At 40.5% G+C, this 12,113-nt stretch overlaps 1 protein-coding gene across 1 annotated transcript in view; it reads left to right on the top strand.

The window, feature by feature from the left end:
- Positions 1-12,113, top strand: part of pacrg (PARK2 co-regulated) — a 129,766-nt gene that overhangs the window by 61,490 nt on the left and 56,163 nt on the right. Inside the window, exon 3 of the mRNA XM_053509372.1 lies at positions 4,195-4,366. Coding sequence (XP_053365347.1) covers positions 4,195-4,366 — 172 coding nt within the window. The remainder of the gene's footprint in view (positions 1-4,194; positions 4,367-12,113) is intronic.

Here is a 12,113-nt window from a genome sequence, read left to right as displayed (position 1 = left end):
GTCTCACCATCACATCAGACAACAGGAGATTGGAGAAATGTCCCCTGGTCTGATGAGTCTGGATCCCTCCTGAGACATTCAGGTGTAAACAAACCTGAAGCTTGGATCCGTCCTGCCGTGTATCAGCGGTCCAGGCTGGTGGTGCTGGTGGTGCTGGTGGTGGTGGTGCTGGTGGTGCTGGGGTGGTGTGACTGCGTGGAGAGATTTTCTTTGCCATCCTTTGGGCCACTTAGTACCAATCGAGTACGGTCTAAACACCAGAGACTCACATCAGCTGACAAATCAGGTCTGATGGCAAAAGGAGGTCCAACCCAGTGCTAGCGAGGTGTACCTAACAAAGTGGCCAGTGAGTGTGTTTAATCATTTCAAGCCTTATTGTTTTCTTCTGAACGTCTCCACTGTGTGTGTACGGTCACCTCTGAGTCACGCGATTATTAACACATTAATCCGTGTGACTTTTCTGTAACATTCGGAAACGTCTCAGTTCCTGTCTCTCTCCGTTTGTCTCCGTCTGTCTCTCTCTGTCTGTCTCTCTGTCTGCTGCTGCATGTTATCTCTTTGCCCTTTGTTTGTCGGTGCTGTCTCAACCGAAATGGCAGTGTCTGGCCACACACACACACACACACACACACACACACACACACAGCAGATGGAACGTGTCTAAATGTTTTCTTTTTATAGTCGTACTCTCGTAGGTGACGCAACCATCCTCTTAAACACAACACACACAACCTAAAAGCGCGACTACATCTAAATTCTCAGCTGGAGCTCGTATCTTACACTCTATCACCACACACACACACACACACACACACACACACTTACGCGCTCTTCTCTTTATCTTTCTTCCTGTCTTATTCTTTCATTCAGCCTTATTTACCTGTATGGTACTGACTGCAGGTGTGTGATTGCGTGAGCATCAGAGTGCCTGTTGTAAGTGTGAGTGTGTGTGTGTGTGTGTGTGGGTCTCTTGCTTCTTTAGCGTCTCTTGCTTCAAAGCTTTGCTCTGTGTTGCGTTTTTTATTTACCCTTAATGGTCCACTGCTATCCAATTAAATCTGAATTATGTATTATTAAGCAGAGTTCTAGCAGCGCTGCAGTGTGTGTGTGTGTGTGTGTGTGTGTGTGTGTGAGTGGGTTTGAGAGGATGATCCTATCAGTGTCCCTCTGTTTGTTTGCTTTTGTTCTTGTATTCTTGTCTCCTCCTGACTCACCAATATTTTCTTGACCAGAGCGAAAAAGGTCAAGGTTAGCCTGGGAATTGCCTCAAAGCAATCAGTGATGTGTGTGTGTGTGTGTGTGTGTATTAAGAGAGCCAGAGAGGAAGAGGACAGGTGTGTGTGTGTGTGTGTGTGTGTGTGTGTGTGTGGTGGCAAAATGTAATTCTTTTATTCTTTTCAAGCTACACAAATGCGTTACTGTATATAAACTGTAAATGGTTTGCAATGTTTTAATTAGGGCTGTGACAATATTAATGCGTTAATGCATCTAATTCATCTAGAAATTTTAAGTCTTTTCTATTTTTTTTACGCAAATTCATCCTACGAACGAGTTTGATCCCGATGGCTTTCCATAATCACAGCGCATAAAGACAACATGAATAATAAGACGACTGAGGAAACATCACCAGGTGATAAACGGCAAGTTTCATTATAAAAAGCTTCTGGATGGAAGTTTGGGTAAAACCAAAGCCGTGTGCTCGAGCGACGTACGAGAGGAGCGAATCTTTATAAGAATACATTAAATGTAGACCGTGCGAGTGGTGGCTCAGGCGGCGAAGGCTTCAGCGTAACGATGCGGGTCTCACCAGGGGCAGAGCCGCGCAAAAATGCTTTGCACTGTTTGGAACGTCCTAAACGATAGACCGCACCTGGCCGCATGTCTATATAAGGGTCCTGATACCGCCGCACATCGTGCGATCATTTAGGTAGCACCGGTAAGGTATCAGGGCCAAGACAAAGACAAAGAAAAGAAAAGAAAAGCTCGCAAAGTAAGAGACAGAGGCAAAGCCCCAGTCTCTGCCTCCTTAAGACGCCGGCGCGAGAGATAGGAAGAGGCGCTCTCGGGTTAAGTATTAAGTTCGCATAAAAACACAACCTCTCTCTCCCATAATTCCTCAGTAAGGGCAAACGCCCCGAGAGGATACAGTTCTTTGTTTCAGTTTCCAGAGCCCCGTGCGTTCTTGCGCACTGTAGAAGCTCTGTTTATTTTGTGTTACTAGTTTTCATTTGTTTCCTTTTGAGTTCTCTTAATTAATAATCCCACGCCATCTTCAAACGGGAAGGTCCTCCTGTGCGTATCACAAGCACTCTCACATTCTCCTATTTCGTTGTTCCCCTCTAAAGTCCTGCATCAGGGCTCTTTAAACCCTTATAACATCTCGTGGTGAGGCTCTCATACCGCACCACGTAACATTCAGGTTGTTGATTTTTTAGACCTGAGGATCCGGGTTTAAGCCCCGCCCTCGGTGAGCTGCCACACCCCGTACAACCCGGCCAGCTGGTCCTGTTCATGAGATTTTAATTGAGCATTTGTTAAATGATAAATGTTTGAGATATTATGAAACTGCACAATCTGTTTCCTCTAATCAGTTTGTCATGAATTTCTTTATTCCAACCCTGCACTTTATAACAGAAGTAAATTTTAGTATTTAAAACAATTGTGATTAATCTCCTGGGATAGAAGATAAGAGAGTGATACTAACAGTCAGTTCTAACCAGGTAATCTGATTGGAGAAAAGATAATTCACGAGTGATGATAATAGACAGTAACAGCACTGTGAGGTGTAAGTGTATGTATGAGTGGGCGTGTCCCAGGTGTTGTCCAGTGGTTAATGACACTAACTGTGTGTCTCAGCGTGGGTGAGAGTAGGTCTGTACGGTCCGCAGTACTGAGGAGAGAGCAGCTGTCTGACTAAACCCACATTCACACCCAGTCACAGAAGCACTTTCAGTAAGAACACACATCTGATAACGTTATGGCGTCTTAAACAACACGCCGTCTCTGCACTAATCACTTCTAAGTCCTTCTGAATCGCCTCTGAACCGTCCGTGTCGTTCTGTTCACGGCTAACGCTTAGCTACAAAGCTAACTAGCTTCTAACACAAGGCTGAATCCCAAATCCCTCTCTAACCCCTGATCAAGGGCACTACTTGGTGTGTGGAACAAGGGATTGTACACCCTACATAGTGCACTAGCTTTCCATTTAACACTATTTGGAACCCTGAAGTTAACGAAGCTGATATTCTAAAGTGTAATAAGTGTAAATATAAAGTAAATCTGGTGAGTTTCCCAGGACTGTCCACCACCTCCATGGTTTATTCTCCTCACCTATTGGTTACAGAGCACCGCTAAGAGTTTAACACTAGTTACACCGCCTGTTAATTACACTAACTGTCAGTCGCCAGGTTAGTTAGAAGGATGTGTGTGGGCGGAGCAAAACAACTGGTTACATAAAGAAAACAAATCGCAATCTGTTGACGATAAATGGTGTTTATGAAACTGTTGGCCATGCTGTTGTACTGAATATCAGCACATCTCTTCAAGACTGACGTCAACGACCACATCACAGCCGTGCTGATATTCAGTACAACAGCATGACCTTGAGTGTGATGATGCTTAAGTACCTCACTTTTAGCAATATTACTATTTTATCCCACGTTCCACCGTTTAGCTGCTATTCATTAATCCTCGCTGTAACAGACTCTAGAGGACACGAATAGTTTGGCTAATGTTCAATACTTCACTTAAACACGTTCAGGTCCGTTAAAGGTTACAATCCCGACACTCAACCAGTTAAGTAAGTGGTAATAAATAATGGCGTGATGATAAAAGGGTCGGTGAGCCTTTAGATACATAGCAGGCACCTAATAAAGTGTCCTCTGTGTGTATTTCTGGTGCTGCTGATAGATTTCAGTGGTGTTTTCATGATCACTGCCTCTACTGTGACCGTTTTAAATGTCCATTCCACCCTGATACAAACCGCCGTGTATACGAACCTCCTCCCTCCATCTCACCGCCGTCATCGATCACGTCCCGTAGCTGGTCACAACCGCGGTGACGCGTTACAACTAAACAACCTTAATAACCAAAACAGCCCTCGAGAAAAAGTAGGGCGGGGCTAGAAGGGTAAGGTCATGAACCCGTGCACGTGTATTAACACATATATAACGTATGTTTGTGTGTCTCACACAGGTGGAGATCGAGAAGCTGGACTATCATCACTACCTGCCGCTCTTCTTCGACGGTCTGTGCGAGACGACTCACCCCTACGATTTTTTCGCCCGCCAGGGTGTACACGACATGCTGGAACACGGCGGCAGCAAAATCCTGCCAGTCATCCCTCAGCTCATCATCCCCATAAAGAGTGAGTCGAACCCCAACACGGAGGTTTTATATCCCATCAAATAACTCGAGTATCATGTACAGTACATCCGTCACTGATTAAACAAACAAAGACATGGCGTAACTCACACCAACGTGTGGTACTGTATTATTATTTCACCAAAGTTAAACTCATCTTATTTATCAAAACGATTAAAAAGGATTTAGATTTCTTACCAAATAAAACTTCCCAGATTAACAGACAATACTTTGCTCCAAGCTTGTGTAAGTTTGTGTACCCTGTAGCCAACTTTCACTATATTTCCACTTATTCTCCTTTAGAACTTCCAGGTTCTGGGGTTAAATCCCAAATGGCGCTAAAAGGAAAGCTAGTGCGATATGTAAGGTGTACGATCCCTAAGTAGTGCCCTTGATCAGGGGTTAGAGAGGCATTTGGGATGGATTTTTCTGTTTTTATTGGACTTCGACCTGAACCCCGTGAGTGTTTTGACATATAATTGATTCTCTATCAGTTATTCAGGCAACCGGTTGTACTGTACATCCTGTACCTGTGTGTGTCTCTCTCATGTTCTGGAGCATCAGTGGTTAAAGGCTCTCTGGGGTACTGATCAGAAGGTCAGGGAGGTTCACACTCCAGCACCACAAATTTGACACTGTCGGGCCTTGACCCTCTCTGTTTATCATGGCTGACCTCTCGCTCCAAATCCAACTCGCTAACAAGCTAAGATATAATAAAATAGTGTAGTATTGAATATCTCACACGGCCTGGCTGGGGATTCAGAGTGGACTAGTGAACCACAAAAGTCATCTTCCTGACATTTCACTCTAGAATACATACATTTTGTAGGTAGAGCGTGGCAAATATTTTAGTGTTCCTTCTTTAATCAGGCAAAGATCCTCTTTTTTTATATCAAGAGGCTTTCTTGTCATTGTAGTAATTAAAAACAAAATATTAGTTTCTTCCATGGGATGTGTATATTTTTTTTTTTGCAGGCGGCACAATGTGGTTAGCATTGACGCCATGCACCTCCAAGGGCTGGGTTCAGTTCCCGCCTCGGGATCTGTGTGTGTGGGGTTTGCATGTTCTCCCTGTGCTTGGTGGGTTTCCTCCGGGTACTTTGGTTTCCTCCCACAGTCCAAAAACATGCAGATTAGGCTAATTGATGTTTCCAATTTGTATGAAAGTGTGTGTGTGCCCTTGCTTGGCTTGGGATTGGCACCCCATACATCTGCAGTACAGACAGTGAGTCTTTATGTATAAATAAAATAAAATATACTGTATGTTTTGGAAAAAAAATATTTTTACCTTCTTTTTTCAACAAATAAAAAAAACAGGTGAGGTTTGAAAAAGGGATGTAGTTTTGTCTTCGTCCATGGCTACGTCCTTGCGGCTTCAAGGAAGACACGATCGTTCACTAGACAACATTAGAACGTCGATTGCGCAATCCCATGCTCCCTGTTTTGGTGAATTCTTTCGGCACCGTTTTGGGCTTTCGAACATAGTACAGCGTTGGAGGAAGTGGCTCCGTTTAAACTCTCTCCCACAGTCAACAGTCGGCACTGACAACAGCAATAACTCAGGAACTAAACGGTCATTACACGCTCTCGCGCAGAAAGGACGTGATACCGCGATGGTGGTAATTAGAAATTTGTCAACGAGTACCTGGCTTATGAAATCAATGAAATACTAAACCTACAAGATTATCAGAGCTGAAACACACAAACAAACAGAAAAGCCTTTTCATTTTCAGCCCAGGATACATGAGTTTATATTCAACACCTCTTTTAATTCCCTGCCTGTTATGAGATCACGAGGCTTCGAGTGCCATTTCCCAGAGACTGTAAGCTCTTATCATGACCATCCATGGCTGTGAGTCCGGGAGGGTTGTGAGTTTTGGGTGGGACGGATGCGAGACTCTCTCCAGAGGCGCTGGCCAATCATGTTTGCGAATGAGCTCATGTATGAGGAAGAGGGCAGATAGCACTATCAACCAAAAGAGTTACGCAGTCACGGTTCCTTCACAAAAAATTCCAGGGTGCCGATAAATGTGACACGTTTTCTTTTAGAATTTCTTAAATTTCTGCTTTTTTTCTACAGATTTATTTCTCTTTACGCATCTTTTCCAAGGTTGCCAAGAATTCTGGAGCCGGTTCTACTCACATACATTGCCAGACACTTAATCATCTTTCGACTCTATTTTCTCAAAGCAATTCTTCATTTCTTCAGCTTGCTTCTTATGAAAGCACACACACTCACACACACACACACACACACACGTACACAGCTGTGATAATGGAATTTTAAGTGGCCTCTTCTTTATTGGACTCTTGATTAAGAGAGACCTCGCTGACCCGATCGTACAGAAAAGGCCGCAGATAAAAGCACAAACCCACGCAAACAGTCTGAGGCTGAAATCTTTGGGTTGAAGCTACTTCTAACCTCTAAGAATAAGTTTTTTCTAAGTTTTTTTCAATAATTGGTCAGTAATGTGAGTCATGCAGACAGAGCCGGAATGGATGTTCAGGTCAGTGGTGACAGGGAGCGTCTGGCGGAGCCGGGTTAGCGTCTTTTCAGTTTATGTCTGCGAGACATACAGTACTGTGCAAAAGTCTTAGGCACCATATAATATACTACTAATTTAGTTATATATGTTTATCATGTCTGCATAATGATGTACAAAATCATTCAATATTTCCATTAATAACTTAAAAATGTATAAATAAATAATATATTACAAGAGAATATATGCACGGGTGTAAAGGTAAAATGAATATAGTACAAGATGGAAACAAAAAAACCTAATGTACGCTCCTGGGATTCGCATAAAAATAGAAAGGAGCGAGTGTGACAGAGTTACCAGAAGAACTCTCAATCTCCAGCAAGCTCAGTAAAACCTAACAACTGTTTTCTTATGTAACTGCACAAATCTGTGTCTAAAACTCCTGATTTTAAGCAATGAGTTTTCACTCTGTTATTTCTCTTTATTTCTCTTTATTGCTCTTTATAGAAGTTTCTTTTATGCAGAAATGTTTTCAAAAGCATCTTTTTCTTACGCCATATTTTCGTATGTTCCCAAGACCTTTGCACTGTACTATAAGGAAAAGAGTTGTTAGGTTTTACTGAGCTTGCTGGAGAATATTCTGGAGTTCTTACCTATATAACAAAATTGGTACAGCATGTAATATGGTGCCTAAGACTTTTGCACAGTACTGTATATACTGTATAGAAATAAATGTTTACACTATAAAAATAATCTGTAATCTTGTTAAGAAGTAGTGAAGACGGCGATTGATGGACTTTTAGAATAAAATACAGACCCGCTCGGCTCGGCTGGTTACAGATCTGCGTGAGCGTGTTGTGGCGTTGATGGTTGTGTTTCTGTAAAAGCTGAAATTTTGAGCAGGTTTGAGTGAGGTGTACAGATTAGGAGGACGCAATGAAAGACTAAAGCACTGCCGCATCCGTCTCTCAATGTAGAGATGAAGCAAGTCCTAAATTCCACTGACATGCAGGAGACTGTTACCCAAAGTGAACCGAAAAAAGTCAACAGAAGAAGTATTAAAAACGAGGAAACGGGGCGCCATTAATGCCTCTTGAATATTATAAGAAAAAAAACATTACATGACCTGCTATCCATTACAACAACTACCCAGTGATTTACTTTATGTATTTATGCAGAATATTTCTGTCATGAAAGCGAGCTTTTAGCCTTCAAACTTTCATAAAATAGTTTCTAAATTTAAACCCTTAATCAGGCAAAGAACCCGATTCTTTAATTCTAATTAAAATAAAAAATTTTAAAGATAATTTTTTATCATGGTAGTAATACAATGAAATTTGGTTACTTCCATGGGATGTGTATTTATTAATTTATTTATTGTTTTAGAATTTTAAGTTATTAAATATTTTATGTTCACATTATTACCCGAGATGGGTGCGGAACCAGACCCCTTAACAGGACATTTTGTTTGAAATACTTGGAACTTCAAGATTTTACCTATAACTATACCTATACTTTTTTAAACTTTTGTTATCTTTGTAAAAATGTTTTATTGTTGCCCTACTGTATTTATGTTGCAAATCAAGGTCGGCGAAATTACTGTATATGATTCATCACCTGGTAATAGAGTAATAAAAATGTAAAAAAAAAAAAAAAACAACCCTATAACAGATAAAGTCTATTATTTGAATATACAAATGTGCAAAAATATTAAAATACAAATATCCCAAAAAAAAAACTAAAACCAAAAACTAATCCTTCAGCAGCGGTTCTTCGCCCCAATAAGGGACATGTGGTAACTTCACTGATCTTGATTTGCAATATAAAATTGACAATCAAACGTTAAATCACAAAGGTAAGTGAGTATTAATATATAAATTATATTGCATATAACAAAGTTATGCTAGAAAAATTTCTGATAACTGGCTAACTAGCTTTTTACTTTTACTTCTTACAGATGAGTTCTTTGTACCTTAGTTTCTGAGTATACTGTATACTGTATATACTTTTACTTTCTACAGTTCTAAAGGTTCTTTTTTTTTGTTTTCTACACTCTTATGTTAGTATTCTGAGTTTGTCCCTTTGTTCTGCACAACTTCACCTTTGATCTGAATGACTTTAATTAAATGGAAGTGCACGTTTTGTATCTTTAGCACCTGTGAAATTCCCTCTAGTTAGATATTTGGATACATTACACATTTCATGAGAAATTTATACAAATTTAACGAAACAAAGGCAATATGTTTTGGATTTTGATGCAAGAAAGGTACAAAATTAAGCTAACATAACATAGCTTTATAGTCGAGTCAATATGAAGTAATATAAATTTGTAATCCATATCGGTTCATGCAAATACATATTATAACTGAATAAAGAAGTGACTTCATGAAATATTATCATTAATACTAGGCCAAATATAAGAACATGGCTTTCAGTAGAAATTGTCTGATTGCAAGCAAGGTTTAGTTTAAGTCATATAACTGAATTCTGAGATGATGTTATTTTTTCTTAAAATCCTAACAATAAAAAAAAAACCTGACACTTTAGTTCACTTCCTTCTCTCGTTCGCAGTGTTAGTCACACTTCGCTTCACAGATACACAGACAAGTGCTGAAACACAGCTTTAAACACTTTAAGAGTGATAATGGTGATGTGTGTCATCACACAGTGACAAAGTGTTGAGCAAGGAATAAAAATGTACAGGTTTCATAATAGAGGAAAACCATAAATAACGGGAAAGGGTGGTGCGTCCTGACGTGGAGCGTGAAGTGAAGTGAGTCCTACAGTAGTACAGTACGTCCCCAAAGTCTTATCTATATTAATAAAAGAAGGGTTTCGTCTGTATATTGATCAGAACTCGCTTTGTCAATGGAATATTTACATTTCATACACTGGAGGACCAGAAACCAGTCTCAGGAAAATGATGTCTCTGTCCAGCCAGATTATGTCCCATCATCACACAAAACTGTCTGGACGGACGTTACTGAATCTCCTGCAGTCCTTAGATCTCCGCCTGAAGTTTAATCTGCACCATCAGTGAATCTAAATGTGGAGTAAAAGTGATGTTATGAACAGGTATGTGTGGGATTTAATAATCTACTGTAAAATAATCTACTAATGCGCTACTGTCTCAATGTAAACAAACATCTGCACCAATAGATATTAATTAGAAAAGATAAAGTGAATATTTTGACTGGGATTAGTTCATATTTTCACTTTGGCTGAAATAACAGCGCTGAAGTGGTATAAGTGAATTTTAACACGCTGGAGTGGTTTTAAGACAAAACTTCATCTTTATCCTTTGATCTACTTTTTCCATTTCTCATCTGTGATTCACTCTCCGATTACTGAACAGGGAGTGTATTTTTGACTTTTCCAAACTTTTCTATCTCCTCTCTTTCATATTGATTGTAATCAGATAAAATGACAGCAGATTGGAGCTAGGTACATTTTGTACCATGTCCTGATATTTAGCCACAGTGGAAACCAATGCTGTTATAGAAAATAAGTGAACACCCTGTAACTAATCAGAATTGAGAAGCAACACGCTGGGGTATAAACTTACATCATAAGCTTGGTACAGTAGTATCAGTGGTTGGTAGCAGCTCTGGTGTTAATGAACGTACAGCAGTAATAGATTGTGCGAACGAGGGCTCCTGGCGTTACTTTCTATATCAGCACACTCTACCAAAATAATAAGCTCGGTTTAGAGATCCACTTCTAATCTCCCGGAAGGTTTCTGCTCACCGACATGTATTTCGGAGGGGTTGAGTAATATCGCGGATATATTTATATCAGGAATTTGACTCAACGCAGTTACTAAAACCTTCCAAATGTCACCCAGCTCTGGCATTTAGAGAAGGCGTTGGTGCCCAAGGTCGCTTGCTTTTAGAGTTCAATATGCGGCACGCTGACACATGAATTAATGATTACTTTATTCCAAGAGATTTGCAGGCGGATGCGCGCCCTGATAGATCGTTCCCTCCTCACGTCCCGCTCGTCCCCTCCTCCTCGTCCTCCTCGTCCTCCTCCCAGTCTTCGTCCTCCTCTCTCCTCCTCCCATCCCTCCACACGAGAAAGATGAATTATTGAACAATCCACTGGGCTAAATGTCATACCTGGGGAAAACGATGGGCCGCGGTTTGGTAATTAGAATTTCAATGTTTGTGTTTGAATGAAGACTTTATGAGCGAGTCATATTGAATGAACCATCTGAGCGGAGCGGGTGGCCTGTATCAATTCAGCTCTGACAGGAAATGAGACCGAATGCGCTGGTATGAGGCCCAAAGGTCAATGTATCCAATGTATCAAGAAATTCATTCCTTCAGTATTGTTAGTATTATTCTTTTTTTTTTATTTCAAGGATAATAAACCAGAATGGAAAAATAGCAGAGTTACAGTCAGGTGCATATGTATTTGCATAATGACACAATTTTTGTCTCTTGAAATTAAACGATCAAAACGTGATTGACTCTCAGCTTTAATTTAAGTAGATTTCACAAAAATATATCACATTAAACAAGAAATTACGTTTCAACTTGCTCAAAAGTAAGTTGACACCCGAGTGATAAGCAGTTTAACGGCCACATCAAGTAACTTTAATACATTTCTTCATACACAACTTCAGTTTACCCTCCAGAGAGGTGCTGACGAAAGTGAAGGAGGTCATCATTAAGTCTGACGAGCGCCTCCCCAGAAATGTGACCTCACATCGAAGCGATGAACACAACTCTTATTGGTCCACCTAGTAGCGCTGCATTTCCGACTTCTTCTATTCTTCCATTTTGAATGCCATCAGGCCATCATCCCTAACAAAACAGACATATCAGAGAGAAGAAACCTTACAACTGGCCAAGTCAACAATTTGGCACATTCTTTAAACGATAGAATCGATCTAAGTGGCACTTTGCAGGCCACAAAACCTAACTTCACAAGTCTCTCATCAGGGGATGAAAGTAAATACAGACAGTTAACCTCAAGATTTAAACCACCAGTAACACTTAATAACAAGAAAGTCCACAACAAGTCAGCATTTCTGATCCAAAATTAACTTGTACCAGAATAATTGGAAGGATTGATGTTTTAAAAATACGACTGTCGAAATATGGTGGAGGCAGCGTTCATTCAGAATGTAAAGAGATATCCCTTCCAATGTGCATACGGATGGCTAATGGCCCAGAACATACAGCAAACCTAGACCTTAAAGCAAAGATTCATGGAAAGATTTGAATATTCCTAAAGAGCCGAATCACTTGACCTCAATCCAGT

This window comes from Clarias gariepinus, chromosome 13 (genome assembly GCF_024256425.1).
Source record: "Clarias gariepinus isolate MV-2021 ecotype Netherlands chromosome 13, CGAR_prim_01v2, whole genome shotgun sequence".
Classification (NCBI taxonomy): domain Eukaryota; kingdom Metazoa; phylum Chordata; class Actinopteri; order Siluriformes; family Clariidae; genus Clarias; species Clarias gariepinus.
The sequence above is the reverse complement of the archived record's forward strand: the minus strand, read 5'-3'. Positions and strand labels throughout refer to the sequence as shown.